The sequence below is a fragment of the Pteronotus mesoamericanus genome, unplaced genomic scaffold (assembly GCF_021234165.1).
Source record: "Pteronotus mesoamericanus isolate MK-2021 breed Mesoamerican mustached bat unplaced genomic scaffold, CSHL_Meso_final contig_20, whole genome shotgun sequence".
Taxonomy (NCBI): domain Eukaryota; kingdom Metazoa; phylum Chordata; class Mammalia; order Chiroptera; family Mormoopidae; genus Pteronotus; species Pteronotus mesoamericanus.
In genome coordinates this window covers 65,281,479-65,299,473 of record NW_026555085.1, presented here as the reverse complement: position 1 = coordinate 65,299,473, position 17,995 = coordinate 65,281,479, and the positions used below count along the sequence as shown (strand labels likewise).

At 38.2% G+C, this 17,995-nt stretch overlaps 1 protein-coding gene and 1 pseudogene across 2 annotated transcripts in view; one reads left to right on the top strand and one right to left on the bottom strand.

The window, feature by feature from the left end:
- Positions 1-1,153: 1,153 nt before the first annotated feature.
- The window catches only part of REV3L (REV3 like, DNA directed polymerase zeta catalytic subunit), a 154,701-nt gene continuing 137,859 nt past the window's right edge, over positions 1,154-17,995 (top strand). The window contains exon 1 of one of the 2 annotated variants that reach the window (XM_054569835.1): positions 1,154-1,786. In XM_054569835.1, the coding sequence (XP_054425810.1) occupies positions 1,648-1,786 (139 nt within the window). In that variant the 5' untranslated portion in view covers positions 1,154-1,647. Of the gene's footprint in view, positions 1,787-10,820; positions 11,204-17,995 lie in introns of those variants that run through there. The other variant, XM_054569836.1, reaches the window with a different exon arrangement.
- LOC129067706 (40S ribosomal protein S6-like) lies at positions 17,182-17,942 on the bottom strand (annotated as a pseudogene).

Here is a 17,995-nt window from a genome sequence, read left to right as displayed (position 1 = left end):
GTTGGAAAGAAACCCTTACGGATTTTTAAGTGAAACTCTCACAGATCAGGAGGCCTTAAGAAGCCAAATTATTTGTTGAGGGTCACGCCCAATATCAGTGACCAAGTTAGACAAAAAAACAAAAAAACAAACACAAAAACAAAACCCTATCGGTTCCAATATAACGGCCAACTCAGCAGCATGCTTTTTTTTTTTTTTTTTTTAAGATTTAACAACTGCACCCCTACTCTTCCTCCGCCCCCGCCCCGCCTTTGAATAAAGCTGTTTAGTCTTACGGTTCCACCCCACCTCCCCTTGCTTTTTGCGCTCGATTAGTAAAACCTAGCACAACCTGTTAATGAGTAACACTGGGAGTCCGCAACTAACGCAGTGACTTTGACCGGGTTTTTTTTTTTTCGTCGAAAATTTCTCGTAAAGGCTAATCCTCTGGGGGAGGGATAGGAGGGAAATCACCAGCAGCTACAAGTCCGTACACGTACACGCGCGCGATCCGGACGCAGCCTGCCGACCCGCGGTGTAAATCAAGGGAGGCTATACTACGGCGAGAGGGCAGGAAAGGGGGGAAGAAAACACAGTGGTGGGCATTCCTGTGCACTGGTTCTGCCAACTCCGGGCAAAGCGGAGCAGAGCTGGGCATGAATAAATCTTATCAGGAGACCCAGCGCAGACACTGCAGCACCAGAAACGAAAAGAGAGCGTGGCGGAGTGCGCGGCACGTTCGGAAGGAGCGCTGAGGCGTCCTTTTTATAGGCCGAAGCCCGCGCTCGCGCGCCCCCGCCCCTCCCGCGAGGCCGCAGCGGCACGAGATCTGCGCCTCCGCTGCCTCCTCCCGCGGGCGGGTTTCCTTACCTTGTAAAAAAGCCGTCTCCGCGGCTGCCCCCGCCTTCTCTGCGGGATGTGAAATGGCGGTCGGCGACGCGAGTGCCGCAGCTCCGGCCAATCTCGCCTAGCCGCCAAAACAGCCCTGAACACTGGCACCACCCTCCCGCAAGCCCCTCCGCGCCTATCTATGACATCGGCACTCCACCGCTCCCTCCGCTGCCCCTCACCCAGGTGGCCGGGCCCACTGGCCGAGTCATCGATCCCCTGCGTCGGGCGCGGGCCCAGCTTTCCGCCAGCCTCCACCCTCGCTGCGTGCCCGGAGGCGGGGAAGAAAACACCTCCTCGGCCAGGGTGTCCCGCTCGGGAGCCCGCCCTCTCCCTCCCTTTCCCGCCGCGTCCCCTCCCCCAACTACTCACAGCCCTCCCTTCGCCACACACACAACCTTCTTCTCCCCTCCCCCAGTGGTTGCGTCCGTGACATCATCATCATGGCAACAAGAGCTGCAGCCTGGGACCGAGGAGCCCGTGTGATTCCCGGCGGCGGCGGCAGTGGCGGCAGCACCAGTACCAGCACCAACGAAAGCGCGAGGGCTTGTCTCCTGTTGCCCCTCACCGGGTGCTCTTGAGAAGGCGGCGACAACAGTGCCTACACCGCCCCGCCCGCCGCCGCTCACGGTGTCTGTGTGTAAGGGGAGGGGGACAAGCCGAGGAGGGAAGGGGGCGCCGCCGCTGCTGTGTGGCCGCCGCTGCGGAAGGAGCTGCCACCGCTGCTGCTGCCGCTGCCAGGTCACTAGTGAAAAGGAGGCGGTGGCGGCGGCGGCGAACATGTTCTCAGTGAGGATAGTGACTGCCGACTACTACATGGCCAGCCCGCTGCAAGGGCTGGATATCTGCCAATCCCCCCTCACCCAAGCCCCTGTCAAGAAGGTGCCCGTAGTACGAGTCTTCGGAGCGACCCCGGCAGGTAAGCGGGCGCGGGGCGCGGGCGGGAGCGGGGCGCTGGGGCTGCCCTCCCCGCCGCGCACACGCGCACACGCCGCCGGCGCCGGCCCTCTCGGTGTAGCTCTGCCGCGTCTCCCTCCCCTCCGCCCTCGTCTTTCCTCCCGTGCGTGACAAGAGGCGCAAAAATGTGGGTCCGCGCGAGCGCTGCTCCCCCCAGGCGGGGAGGCGGCAGGCGCCTAGTGTTTACACTGCGTGCGGCGGCAGCGAGCAGGATGCGCACTCTCGGGTCGCTGGCTGGGGAAGTGAGCGCCTGCGATCACCGCTCTGGCCCCGGAGGCTGGGCCAGGTGGCTGCGGCGCGTCCTGCGTGAACGGGTCGCAGGTCCCCGCTTCTGAAGTCTGTCGCTAGTGGGACCACGGATCCTCCCCACCCGCGTCTCCCAAGTGCCCCTTTCTGGAAATGGTTTTAGGAGCGGGAAAGTGTCAGCCCTTGTTGTCAATCGGTCTTCGTTGCCACTTCTCACCAGCGCTCTCCTCTGCCCCTTCCGGAGATGCAGTAGGCTGAACAGTGGCGCCTGGGGCCAGATAATCTTTCTCATTGAAGTGACCGTGTGGTTCCGCTTGCTCTGTGTGTAGGTCGTGACTCTTTAGTTTACAGCCTCGGAGTCTGGGGACGGGGCGGCGTCTTCAGGTGCAATGCTTTCAGGGAAATCTGCGTCCTTGGAAATAGGAAATGCGTGTTTACTGTTCCCAGCATAAAACCTCCTACTTAATAGCGTACATTTCTTAGGGACACAAATATTTCAGATGCCCCTGTGCTGTGTTGTAGAGTTGCGTTGTAAGTACACGTATATTTAAACCAAAAAACTATTTTGAAGAACGAAGTGGGGATACAACGGTGACAGAAGCTACATTCTCAAAAGCTTTTGGGGATTCATGGTAATATAAATGGGATAGTGGCTAGATTTACAAGGTATTTTTCGTTGTTTTGCTTTTCTACATGCTTTGAACTGCCTACATGAAATAATGGAGCTGCCTCCAGAAAGGAATGATCTTCTAGCTATTATTGTCCTGTGGGACTTTAGATGATAGCATTTCCCACTTGATGCTCCTTGCCCTAATCCCCGTTCATCTTATTACTACAGTTTCTGTGTACTACCGTAATAATAGCCCTACTTTCCCAAACGTAAGCACTCATTCTAACCAGTTATCTTTTAATGTGAATTCTCTTTGTTAAAAATGTCAATGTTGTAGTGAGATTTGGTAGAGTATTTCTTTTTAAAATAGAGAAAAATACTTTGATGTAAGGTGGGGAATTTGAGTGTTGTTAACAATTTGTTCAAAGTGTAACACTTCAGGTTTTCTGCCCTTTTAAATATAGTGGTGCTGTCTTTGTGTCTAATTGGAATTTCAGTGTAATATACTGTTTGTTCTTACTTCAGGTGGAGAGAAGGAATAAGATCGTGATGTTGATATAGCTCTGTTCAGCCAGGTTTCCAGATTATAAATGGACATGTTCATAGGATATACTGTGGCATTTCTGTGTACTACAGTTTGTAAGATTGGAATACTTTTCTACACATAGGTTTTTTTTTTCCCCTCTACACAAGTAATTAAATATGTATCCCTGAGTGATTTTCAGGTGCTGTTTTATAAGAAAGTTTTGTTTGTGGTAATAAATGTATTTCATTGTGAGCTAGCAATAATTCTATTACATGAAAAAGTATTCTTTAAAGAATATACTGTATTTTCATGTTCCTCAATATTTAAAAAATATACATCTGAACTACTTTATAATAAGTATTATAAATACTTATTATAAATAATAAGTATTTATTTCTTCCCTCCTGAACATCTTACAATAGATTACCTCTCTCCCCCCAAAAAGGCAAACTTTTTAAAAAAATATATCTTGAAATATATAATGTAAATGAATATGAAAGTAATACTTTTTGTACATGTATTGAGAATATAAAACTTGCTACAGAGAAACCCCAACTTCAGCTTGTTAAGGATTATCAAATTGAGTTTGCTGTAAGTGTAGTCCACAGTTTCACACATAAAAAAAAATTTTCTCACTATGAAAAAATTTGAAGTCACTGGAATGCATTGAGAGTTTGTAGCTTTCAGAAATCAGTTTTTAGCATGTCAGAAACTCCCAGTAAAATTAGTATTAATTGAATATAAACAAAAACTGTACAATTATCTGCTTGTGAATTCTTTCCCCAAAGAAAACTATTCCAGTCCACCCAGTAAAATAAAACTTGAAAATAATTAATATGAACAGAGGTCAATCTGACTTAATAAATTCTGAATGCTAGAATTTTTAGTGAAGAGGCTGTTTGAAAGTACAAACTATATTTATAGATTCACGGATCAGTAAAATAATGAAAAGCTGTAACACCTGATAAACCTATGTTACTAAAGTACCATACATAAATTTCCTATGTAGTAATTATTTTTGGAAGTCCTTAATTCTTTGTCTTGGTTTGGAGACAAGATGTTTTAAAACTGAATTTGCTTTACAAATGAGATTCTGAAAAATGGCAGCAGAAGAAATTTTCTCCCCTAAAAGTGGTGATTCCAGATTTATATTATAAATTCTGACATGATTGGTTTGTTACATTCTTTACTGGTTCAGTTTTTCTGTTATTGCATGAAAAGTATTTTTCTGCTTTAGAAAACAGTCCAGTGGACCTCAGATTGTCCTGTTTTTTGATGGTATATCTTGAGTAATTTAAGAAATTGATTGTCTTAGTTTTAAAAGCTCCTATATCTTAAAGTTGTGAAATTTGGAAAGGTATTAAAAAAGTAGCATGTTCAAAATTGAATGGTAGATCCTGGCTGATTTAAACCCTTGTTGACTGAGGATGTTAATTCCTGAGAGAATCAGATAAATTTTCATGTGAATGATGGAATTTTTTTAAAAAACCTTTTCTGCTTGTCTTTTGGTCATTTTTAAAATGTCTTGAACGTATTTTTGACCTAACAGTGTATTAAGCAACATACCAACATTTTGGTAACTTGTTTAATGGAGGGAAGCAAGGTTATAAATAACTAAGTACGGATCAGTGTATTTTCAGGCTTCATTATGAGGAGCTGACTCAGGTGGACCTGGGAAGATGTCCAATTCCCACATCCCAACCTTGCTTAGTTGCTTGATGTAACTCTGTGTTGAGCTTAGATGGCTCTCTCCGTTTTCTCAGCACTGGGTTAAACAGAATTACCCTTTCAGAAAGCTTCCCTGCTGAGATGCAGTGGAGGGAGTAAATAGTGGAGTGTGAGTTGAGATGTTCAAAAAGCAAGTAATTAAACAAAGTAGGCCAAACAGACTATAGAGGGAGCTACTTGTCTTTAAGATTACTGTAAGGAACTCTGCCAATCCCCTCTCTAAGTCATTCCAGCTAGTGAAAATTTTAGAGGTTCTAGATGCTAACTGTAAAACATGAACTCAAATATTTCCACATAAGAATTTGATAATTCAGAAATGTTCTATAGATTTTTGTAGTTGCTATTTAATAACCTCACTTTTTTTTGTAAATTTGTGGATTATTAAATAACTGAGATGACTAAAAATTGAAAATTATGGCATTTATCAACAATTCAGATTATGAATAATTTCTCTAATAATGTTTGTTCATAGCCCTTTCTTTGCTAAACCATTTTAAAATATTTTAAGAGTACATGATACCTAATTTGATATAATTCCTAGGAAGATACAGGAACACTACTGAGATTTAGTGATTTACCACACAAAAAATTAGACACTTTACTGAATAGGTATTTGAAGTCCTGAGTAGCAAAATGTATTAGCTTTTTTGTATTATATTTGATTTAAAATTAACAATCAGTAAATCAGAGGTTTACACAGGAACCAGCTTAAATCTATGGACACAGTAGAATCTGCTAATATGTGATTCCATTTATTCAGTAAACACTTAATGAGAACATACTGTGTAATATTGAGCTTTTTTTTTAGGTGCCGTCGTTATGAACATCTTTTACCCTCCAGAAGCTTACAGTATGGTAGAGATGGTAGATATGTAAACATATGTCAAACATAGTTCAGAGTATAGTAGAAATGTGTTTAAGAGCCAGGCCTCGAAGAATGACATGTTTAGTGACATGTTCAGGTGGCAAAAAGGGGAGTCAGGGAAGGCTTCATGAAGGAAGTATGGATTAAGTCATTTTAAAGGAATTTTAAAAGAATTTTAAAATTCTGATAAGAGGAACAGATACAAGGTAATTTACAAATGAAGCGAAAATTGCTCTCGGCAGGGCAGCTTGGCAATGCATTTAAGAATCCTTCAAATGTTCTTTTTTTGACCCAACAATTCCAGTTTTAGGGATTTTAATCTATGAATGTAAATCTTTTGGCAAAGTTTGATTATCTTTTGAATCCATCTACTTCTTTTCATTATTCATTACCACCCTAGTCTAAACTAGTGTTTTTGGATGCATTTGCAACAGCAGCCTCCTAATCTTGGCCTACCCCAATCCATTCTGTTCCCTTCCAGTCTATTTTCTACACTGTAATGAGAGGGATCTTTTCAAAATACAAACCTGATTATATCACCTACCAGTTGATATGCTTCAGTAGCTTTTCATCACATTTAGGATAAGGACAAAGCTACATGTCTTGTGTGGTGGCATCTACATTTCTTACAAGGTCTTTCATAGTCTGGCCCATACTTTCTATCCAGTCATGGCTTTAGCCATGTTCCTCTTGCTTTGCTCTTTGTGTTCCAGCCATATTGGCCTTATTTCAGTCCCTTATTCTTGCCATGCTCCCTTCCACAATGAGGCCTTTGTACCTGCTGTTCCCTCTGCCTAGAATGTTTTTCCTTTTCCTTCACGTAAACTTTGATTTATCTTTCCTCAGGGAAGCCTTCCCTATCATAGACTCTCAAAACTCCATAAATTCTCCTTCATAACACTTGCTATAGTTGTAATTTTATATATGTTGGAGATTAATGTCTTTTTTTCCCAATAATCTCCCTGAATGTTGGTTATGTGTTCATTTTTACTCGCCACTATACAGTCAAAGCTTACTATAGTGCTTGAAACAAGCATTTGTTGCAGGAATGAGTCAGCAGATGATAGTCGTCACAGAGAACAACCCCAAATGTCCAACAGTTGGGAAAATGGTTACATAAATTGGGCATATTTATATTGTAGAATTTGTCATTAAAATCATGTTTTAGAAGAATGTAAGATAATATGGGAAAATGCTGTCAATATAGTATGTAAAAAAAATCAGTTTGCAACATAGTCATTTATTAAATACACAGAGAAAATACACCAAAATATAAAGGTTATTTATCTCTCTGGGAGGTGTGTTTTGTATTTTTCAGATATTCTACAGAGAACATGTATTGATTTTATAATTTGATTAAAAACTGATGATGTACAAAATTAGAAAAACTGGCTTTTTAGATATGGTTCATAAATATAGTATGAAAAGATTTGAGGTTCATGCTGAGCACCAAAATAAGTAACCAAAATGCATAATTGCATGATAATAGTGTTGAACTTGATTATATAAATTTAACATAGGAACTGCAAAAATGATTCTTATATTAAAGCAAGACAGTAATTTCCGGTTTTATTATACTCATTTATATGTAAACTGATTTTTAAAATGTTCTAAAAAGTAGTGTGGTTTTGGCACATGACCACAATGAAACAGAACAGAGACCAGAAAAATGTATAAGAACTTAGTATATGATAAGAAGACTTATTTATTAAATACTGTTAAGATAGCTAGTTAGTCATCTGGAAAAATAAAAAGTTGGCCTCCAGATGAGTTCAAAGATTTAAATATGAAAACAAGTAACCAAAAAATGTAGGATAATTATTTTTAATGTAATCTGGAAACAGTGAAGGCCTTTCAATGTATGAAATACAACCAAAGCCATATTGCTGAATTTTACAACATAAAAATAACATTCTGTATAGAGAAGAAAATCATAAAGTGAAAAGAGAAACAGACTAGTAAATCTAACTCATACACTTTTCACAAAGGACTAATTTCCTCTTAATATACAAAGAACTTCTAGAAAATAATCCAATAAAAAAATGAGCAAAAAGAATTCATGTGAAAAGACATGTAATTTTATTTATAATGAAAATATAAATTAAAGCTACAACATGTCTCTTAATTACGTATCAAGTTAGGGAAGATTGATTGTAAGCATAACTTGGAGAGGGTGAGAGGATGGGGAAATGGTCATTCTCATACATTGCTGGTGGGAATATGAACTGTTTATTTTCTGTGGAAAGCAATTTGGAAATCATTTTCAAAATTAAAAATGCACATATATTTTGAACTAGTAATTTTTTTCAAGAATTTTAATCTTCCAAAAGATGTGTCAAATGAACATGTAAGAATAGCTGTGGCAGCATTATTTGTCATTGCAAAAGATTGCAAACAACCTAAATATAAATCCATAGGGGAATGGGTAAGTAAATGATGGTATATCTGTTCAGTGGAATACTGGGAGTATTTAGTAAAAATAATAAGGAAATGCTATGTGTACTGTTACGATGCCATGTCTAAGATATATTAAGAGAAAAAGCAAGATGTAAGATTCCATGTAGAGTATCCTTGCCATTTGTGTGATTTTAAAATATAGATAAAATATGTACTTCCATGTAAATGTCAATATATATTATATAGATAAGTAATATATTTCTGGAAGGATACATGAGAGTTTGATAGTAGTGAGGGGAACTGGTGGCCTAGAGGACAAAGGTGGGAGCCTAATTTTTTTTAGTATACTGTTTGGTAATTTTTGAATAATTTTTACCATATGCATGTAATACCTATTCGAAGTTAATTTGTTATGTTGTGCTTGCAGGAGTTGGTAAGGAAGAACAAAGATAAAAGACCCCATGTAGTAGTACACACTTGTCAAATGGTTACTGCAGTACTGTTTAATTTTAGGTTTTGCTAGAGGTCTTCTAATTCAGAGCTTCCAGTTGACGTTACGTGGCTTACTGGAAGATGGCTCTAGTGGAGTGGGATCTGAAGGAAGCCTGTGGGGTTCATGTAAGCAAATAGCATGATGGGCAACTAGCAGTTACTTCTCCTTTTAATATTTTGAGTGCATTAAAGGAGGTGCTTTACTTTTTGGAATTTACTTCAGCCAGACACAAGAGTATGTAGCTACTTCTTATAGATAAGGGATCCTGGAGCTATTATCAGAGTTTGTATTCTGGGTGCCTGAGGAGCATGTCACCCAGTGCAAGGTACAGCCTACCAATGAAGAGAGGAGGACAGGGTAGCAGGGATGTTGCCCAGGGGGGCCAGCTCTTGGCCAGAATCTCTGTGTTTGCCTATAATTGGCTCCTCCTAGTGATGTGTGTCTGATATGCCATTTAGCTTGCTGTGAGGTTACTGCCTAATAGTGCATGTGTGTTCTGCAGAAATGAAACGTCATTGTTCTTTTGAAAAACTGTTCCTGATGTGGAAAAGGTTGGATTTGAAGTTAATTCATATTATTACAAACTTCATTTAAACGTTTTCTTCCATAATTACATAGAGACTGTAACTCCCCCCACCCCCAAGCATTATGTCAGTGCCTCCAAACGCCCTTCCTGTTGGTCAGTGTGCTGAACAAATATTATTTACAAAATGCAATAGTTGGGAAATACTGTTCTGGTCAAATCCTTTCATTTTATATAAAGAAACTGGAATCTACATAGGAAAACTCGGGGATTTGTCCAGTGTCCTGTGTAGTTGGTTGGTATGGGGTTGGGTCTGAAAATTCAGGATCTTAACTCTCAGCTTTCATTGCCTCACACTGGCCCCCCAAAACCTTAGGGATAATTGGAGGAAGGCATTGATAGCTGAAAGATGAACATACAGAATTTCAGAGCTGCAGGTACAGAGCTTAGATATCTTTGAGGGCCTACTGTGTCCAATACTGCTTAAAAACCTTCCTATAGAATAGGATATAGTAGTATTTGTGTTATGATTGCAGCTATTGCTTTTAAAAAAGTAATAATAAGGGTTAGATTATAGCAAGAGGAATTTAGGAAAGATACATAAAAATCGGTATTTGAATTGTATCTGTAAATTTTTTCAAAGAAAAAGGAGAGTCCTATCAGACCTTTCAAGTTCCTCTGGTGCTAATACTAAATTTTTTCTTGTTTTGCTTTTGATTGGATTAAAATTTGTTCAATTAAAATATGAGTGGAAAATGATTTGGGTTTTAGTAGGTTGGTTGGGATTAAATAGGCCTCAAAGAATGTTGCTATTAGCCCTAGGTATTTTAAAATACTTAGAAACTTATTAAAATATGGGATACAGTGTGGTATTTTGTCACTTTGGTACGTGGCTGCCATTTGAACACCACCACAGTGATACTAATCGGAGAGGACATAATGGGAATTAAGGTACAGAAAACTTTGGGTAAAATTGTGTTAATTTATAGTTTCTAGGTAAGATACAGATCAGGCAAGGGTAGGTGTCTTAGGCAATTAAAAAACCAAAACAACAACAACAAAAGAAACCTTCCACTATCCAAACATTAAAATGAATGCATTTTTGAGACAATGATAAATAAAATGAAATCTTGTGACAGTCATTTAACCTTTTGGTGTGTGGGTGGTATTTTGGTTTGATTTGGTGGTGGGGGTGGGGGGGTGAGGGGGTGGTATTCCTTTTAAGTTTTTCAGATGATCTTCTGTGTTTCTTCCAATTCTCTGTAGATTTTTAAATACTTCATTTTATAAATGAAAAATATTTTGTTGCTTAATTAGTACTGGCAAACTGGAACTGTTTTCTGCAGCAGAAATTGAATATATGTCTAGCAAAGTGAATTCTGAGGGGGGAAAAAAGGGTCATAATTGTTATTGGAAAATTTAGGGTTTATTTTTGTCCAATTCTAGTTTCCTTTTAGATGATAGTTGTGGGAAATACTAAGAATTTGAGGTCAGTTTCCTTGGGGGCAGTTTTTAAATTTTCTTTGGGTTGAGAGAACATTTACTATATAAACGATTCAAAAAACAAAAGAAAGCGTGTTACCTCAAAAGTGCTTGTGTAATATATAACAATATAACAACAGTTTTCTATTTTTCTTCCATTTACCAAGGAAGTATAGCAAGAATTAAAAGAAATATCTTATATTGCATATATATTTACACTTCAGAGTAATTTATATATTAAATTAGATTTTGTTTGAGATGATGAAATGAAAGACTTTGTAAGAATCCATGTTGATATGTGAAAAAATGTGAAGTTAAAACATGTTGGCATACTCCTAGTTTCTCAGAACAAGAAAATGACTAATCTAAATTTCATTTCAGAATAAAAACCAAGACAAGCCACATAAAAGCAACCTAAAAATTAAACTGTCATCATATTATTTGTTTTAAAACTATGGAGTAATATATCTGAGGAAGATTTCTCTCAAAATTGTTTTTCTCAATTTCAAGTAAGTAATTTATTTTGGTTAATATATTGGGGATGAGGGGGGTGGGGGTGAGCCTTGGCATTGAAGTTGATAAATCCTACTCATCCTTAAAGTGACAACTCAAGTGTCAACCTCTTTAAAGCCTTCTGTGACTCCTTGCCCATTCCTAAAAGATTATCTCTTTGGTTTCCCATAGTCCTAGCCCCCTTTCACATTGTGATAAAGGACTTACCACACCGAGTGTTGTGTTTGCTGTAGGAATAAGTCAGTTGGCACTGCCCTCTGGCGCCTCCCTGCACTCCCCCAGTACTCTCCGCCCTGCTGTCTACTGCTGAGAGACACAGAGAAAGTTACTTTACTTCTGTGAACCTTAATTTCCTCCTCTGTAAAATGAGTTAATAATTTCTACATCTTTGGATTATTATGATTAAATATAATTACCAGCCAATGTCTGATATATAATAACGTGTTATTTTACCCTTCTAATGCCAGAATGGCCAGAATACTTCTGTATATAGGAAGCATTCTTTAAAATGTTTGACTTGAACACACAATACAATATACAGATGATACAGTTGTACATTTGAAACCTATAAAATTTTATTAACCAATGTCACGCAAAAAAATTCAGTAAAAAGTTTTTAAAAAGAAAAAATGTGTACCTCACTTAAAAAAATGTTTACCTCACTTAAAAAAACGTTTGACTTGAAAAATGGAATTTTGTAGCATTTATTCATTCCTCACAATAGGACAAGCTAAAATACCTGCACATTGTGGCATAAGGCTTTTTGCAGTTGGTCACTGACTGACATGTCTGCGGGCTATATAATTAATTACCTGTTTAAAACACTTAAAAAAAATTGATGATTTTTTTATCAGTACCCTACCCAGGCCTGATTTTTTTAAAACTGTTGAGAGACACAGAGAGCGAGAGCGAGAGAGCGAGAGAGAGAGAGAGAGAGAGAGTCCAGGTTAATCTTGCCTTGAAAAAGGGCAGTGTTAAGCCATGGATCAAGGAGTAACTATAGTTTTCCAAAGCTGCAGATTAGGTTAAGTGTAATCTCTTGTGAAACAGCCTAGTTTTCTAAAGCCATGAGTAATGCCTTTTTTTACATGATGGTGGAATGTGTTGAAAGTATGTGTGCCAGAGGTCACAGTAAAGGTGGCCAGAAGGATTTATCGCTCTCTTCTTGTTTTTGTCTTTTGTGAACTGGTAACACGTGCAAAAATTGAAGCCTTTGGTTTTTAAACCTACTTAGGATTGTGGAATATGAACCAAGTAAATCCATTGGTGCCTGGAGTTTCAGTTCTCTTCACCATTATTTTTCTACATATATTCCCAGGTTTTATTTTGTTTTTAGTGACATTGTCTTTTCATTTTTTCATGAAGTCATTAGAAAGATTTTCAAATTAATTTTGATGGTCACTCCTTGGCTGATGGTGCTTAGTGATTTTAAAATAGAAGCCGGGTTAAGTTAGTCAAAAGACCTTAATTTTACATCATTTTACTAACAAGGTAATAAACCATTTATTGAGCCCTTCCTGTGTGCCCTGTTTTAAGTGATTTAAGTTTCACAACAACTCTAAAATAGCTGTTGTTATCCCCATTTTACAGTTGAGGAAATGAGGCATGTATAGCTCAATTAATTTTCCTGAAGTTATTCAGCATATATTTATTTCAGAGCATGGGAAGATTGAAGTGAGAGAACATGTATTACAATAAATGGTTGTTACTTGCCTAAACAGAAGAAGTGGAGAAACAAAATATGAGATGTATGTTGCCTAATACTTCCAGAATTTGATAATAGCCATTATTAAGATATGACAATGACCATGAATATATTCTTACTACTTTTTTTGTGTGGTAACATACCCTGGTACTCTGTACTGACCCATTTTTTTTCTGAGCAATGTTAATGTCTCCTCCAAATTCATATTCCCATTTGGACTGAATTATTTTGTTTTATCTGTGTGTCTTTGTAAGGTGATGGTAGGACTTTAATATCAATTTGATATAAAATATTTTTATTAGTTCACTTAGACAGCATATGGATATATTTTCCTTGTGAAATTTAAAAAACTGAAGCAGGTAAAGCAGAAATTTTCCTTGACAACCAATTAACTTCTATCAGTTTTTACAATAACAAACTTCCCCAAAACTTAGCAGTGTAAGACAGTAACCATTTTTTAGCCCATGATTCTGGGCTCTCAGTTAAGCTCTATTCCTGCTTCTGACTGGGCTAGCTTATGTGGCTGCCATTAGCTGATAGGTCAGTTGGAAGCTAATTGGCCTAGGATGGCCTTACTCATAGGTCTTGGATATTGGCACTGGCTGTTGGCTGGGGTGTTGGAGGGCCGTGTGTCTCTCTGGCAGGTTCTCTTTCCTCTGGAGGCAGGACTAGGGTTCATAGGAGCAGCAAGTGAAGGCAAGCCCCATATATTTTTTGCTGTACCATGGGCCAAAGCAGATCATGTCCCAAGCCCAGAGTCACTGTGGGAGAGGTTTCCTCAGATGGTGTGACTCGTTAGGGGGTTATTACTGCGACAGTCTACTATCCTGCTGTTGCTGGCTGACTCATTTGTCAGGAAACATTTGCCAGTGTGACCATGCCTGTAAGCAATTTATTCAACAATTCAGATAATGTAGTTGATTTGTCATTCTTATTTAATTTCATTCGCATCATTTCTGGTCCCGTTCACTCAACAAGTACCTACTGAGCACGCAGGAAGCGCACAGTAAGTCATCATGAGGTGAGCAGCAGATGGAACAGGGCTGCTCTGTTCACAACCCAAGTTTCTTAAACTTGCCTCTCTCTCTGCTTTATTATACAAACAATTCTATAAAAGCAGACAGTTATAACAGTTTTTTTTTTAAATGACCAATAGCCCAAGGTCAGTATCTCTGTGTGTAGCATTTTTAAAATGTCTTACAAGGACTTCATCAAGTAAAAACTATAATACAAGATTGTTTTGATCTGTACTCCCACCAGCAATATGAGACTTTTTTTTTTTTTATGTCTTCACCAAGGTTTTGCTCTCAAATACTTTGACCTTTGCCAATTTATTAGATAAAAGCATGGATCTCAGTGTAGTTGTAATGTGAATTTCTTGTATTATAAGAGTGAGTATCTTTCCATATTCTTGAAAGCCATTTGTATTTCCTTCTCAGTGTACTACTTGTCTGTCTCTCACCCATTTTCTTGTTGCCGGTTGGTCTTTGGTTTAATTCCATGGAGCTCTTCATATATTAGAAAAATTGGTCTCTCTCTGAATTGAGTTGCAAATATTTTTCCCATTTTGTTTATTCATATGGTAAATACCTTTAATTTAAATAAGTTTTTATTTTATAAAGAGCTTTTCTATCTTAAATGAGGCTTTCAGATCATTTAGTTGAAGTTAGATTTAAGTATTAGACATGAAAATAGAAGAAACAGATCCTGACTTTATCGCATATTATTTAGAGACCTAACCATTTAAAACTCTTGTGACTTAAAACCAATAGTTTCAAAAGGATCCTATCTTTGATTTACCTTTTTGTCTTCTAGGTTTGGTCTTATTTTGAGACCACTCATTTTGACAGTCCAAGAAGTAGGATCATCCTTTGGAGAACTTTTTCTAGATAATTAGACTGGGTAGCATACGTGGAAAATACTTTGTCACATAGAATTGTTAATAATGTTGCTTTGAGTTTTACAACAACCCTTATAGTGGTCGTAGTTCAAAGAGTACTCTAATTTATATATAATCCTTTACCTATTCATTCAGCCTTTACAATGTAGCTATATTAGGGTGGATAGATGAGGCTAGCCTTTACCCAGTGGGCCTCATATAGAAGAAAGAGGAACAGACTGTGAGGTTTTTGAGAAAGCAATAATATTAACTACTACCTAAATAATATCCTACGTTGTAAATAAGATTGTAGGGAGTTAGCACGAGAGGGTAGCAGAGGCATCTGTGACATGTGCAGCATCTGACATTATGAAATACTTTGGGTTCTTCCTTTGACTTCCATATAAAAGGAGATCAGAAAACTGGGAGGCTGGACAGATTAGAATATTTTGAGCCATTTAATTTGTTTTTCAAAAGTCTTTAAAGTTGGCAGAGCCTTTCTTCATGTGTAATTTTACCCAGCAGCATCAAAAAAGCAAAAACAAAAAGGAATCCTTAAATGATTTACAGGAGGGAATGGTTGGAATCCAGTTTTTGCCATACTTTACATAGTTTTTAATTTTTCAGAATTACCGAGGTGCTGTTTATATCATCTTGCTCTTTATATTGAGATGCTGTTATATCACCAGTGTTTCTCTGACAGTTAAAAAGTTTTCCCTTTATTTGCTAACAAATTGTTGGCATACTATTATTTCCTTGATTACTCCTTTAAAAATTTTTTTAAACATTTCTGAGGCTGTAATACATTTCGCAACATGTACATTTAATACAATAATTTTCCCTCCTGAAGCTGATATTAAATTGATGGGACATCTTATAAAGGATGACTTCCTAAAGAAAATTTGACAGATTGTAATTTTCATCTTCTCTGTACCTTTTTAAAACAATTTAATCTCTCATGGAATGAAATTCTTTCCACTTTCATTTTGTTCTTTATTCTTTAAGCAGTGCTTTTCAAACTGTTTGTGGCCAAGAATCAACATTAAAAGTAACTACTAGAAAAATGAAATGAGAAAGAAAAACCAACAAGCAAAATACAGGCTTTCTTTTAATATTATATAAACAGGTATAGAATTCTCCTGTCAGATTGCTGTAAGAAATCCTAAATATTTTCCAGTTTTATACTTGTCCTGTCGCAGACCTATAGATCTAGTTTATTGATTGCATTTGAGTAGCCCTGTAGATATCTTTTATCAGACTAGAGACCCTTTAATTCTTTTCTTTTTGAGTCCCACTTCTTATCCTATGTCAAAATCATGTTTCTTTTTAGCTTGACTGTTTACATGATATATTATTACCCGTCACTGTTTTTAATTCTTTTAGTTTTACTTTACTCTTTCCTTTGTTTTGGGGGGATTTTGCAGCATAGACTGTGTTTTATGTGTTTTATTTTTATTGTTTAAAAAAGGATAGATACAGCCCTGGCTGATGTGGCTCAGTGGATTGAATGCCAGCCTGCAAACCAAAAGGTCACAGGTTCAATTCCCAGTCGTGGGTCAGGTCCCCAGTTGGGGGAGTGCGAGAGGCAACCAATTGATGTTTCCCTTGCACATGGATGTTCCCCTCCCTCTCTTCCTCCCTTCCCCTCTCTCTAAAAAATAAAATAAAATCTTTTTTTTTTAAAGGGATAGATATATAAATCATTTAAAAAGCATATAGACAGAAATGTAATTGTAGTTATAAAATTCAAGAAAAAGTATTGTTTTCTCTTATGTGTAATACACGGAATTTAGCTTATTTTAGCTTTTTATCACTCAGCTCCCCATGTTAATCTTTAAGGCTAATTTATAAATGTTGAGTGTTTTAAACTGCATATCTTTTCTTCAAAAACTTTTTAGCGTATGTATTAAATTTCAGTAGAACAGTTTGGACTCAACTTTACCTATAAATTTGTTATGGAGCATACCCACTAATCTACTTAGACATTAGCATTTATAACCATTCTTGAGTTCCAATTTTGATTTAGTTTTTGGTTGCCTCATATGTTTTCAGGTACTAATTTTCAGGAGATGCACATGTGGGTTACTTTGTGAACCTCTGAATATCTGAAAATGACTTTTTGTTGCATGCTCTATAAATGAGAACATGGCTCAATATGGAATATTGTTGTATCCCAGGCTTTTTCATTTAAAATTCTCTAAACATTATTCTGGTGTCTGTTAATGTTGACTGAGATGGGAAAGTCCTTTTCATATAGAGATGCTGTTGGTTTTTTGGGGGGTATTGTTTTTCTGTTATACTTTTGATTATTGCTTCTATTTTTTTATGCCTTTTGAAAAAAAACAACTATGGATTGGATCTCTTTCTTTCTTTGTTATTTTTAGAAAATCTCATTTTTGAGTGCACTCAGACTTAGATGTAGAAGCTGTCAGACAGGACAACCTACGTCTCTTGGAAATCATCAGTTCCTTGCATTTTTCTTTGCCGTCCTTCATTCTCTTAGCTAAAAGTTTAGCATACTCTTTGACCTCTTCCTTATTTTTTTTAGTACGTTGTTTCTTCAGAACAATACGCCAACCCAGTTTGTGTTGCAGGACCCATGGAGGAACAAGGCGCTGAATTTTGGGTGTTTTGGTCCAAGGTTTATTACCATCTTTGTTTAGGGGCGTTCTCACAACATATTGGCAGCCATCATCTTTAGAGAGATTGTAAAGTTTGTGGATTCTGCTAGCTCTTTGGTGACCCAGTCAAGTCACAATAGGAGTATCAGTGAAACTAGGAATACCTCCCCCCGCCCCTTTTTTTCCAATGACCAAGTTTAGAACACTGAGACTGGCATCCTCCAGTGCAACCCTGAAGAGATTTGCACTTTCTTTTCTCCAGTCCTCTTTGGTCTATAACAGGAATGGCCATTACTTGGTAGCAGGTGGCAGGTGTGGCCATGGGTCAAGACACCCTGCTTCATGGGCAAACCTAGTTTGTTGTTCCCACCACTGATTCAAACTGCATAACTGTTCTATTCTCCATCCAGAGTGTCAGCAGCAACTTCTCTGGCCATATGCTTCTCATAAAAGGAAAGGGGTTTGCGTTCATCGTCCACTTCAATGACTTTCTGGCAGCCAGTGGCTGGGAAAGAGATGTTCAGCTTCATCCTGAAACAGCCTACCCTCCAAAGCAAACAAAAAAGGGCCACAGTTCTTTTTT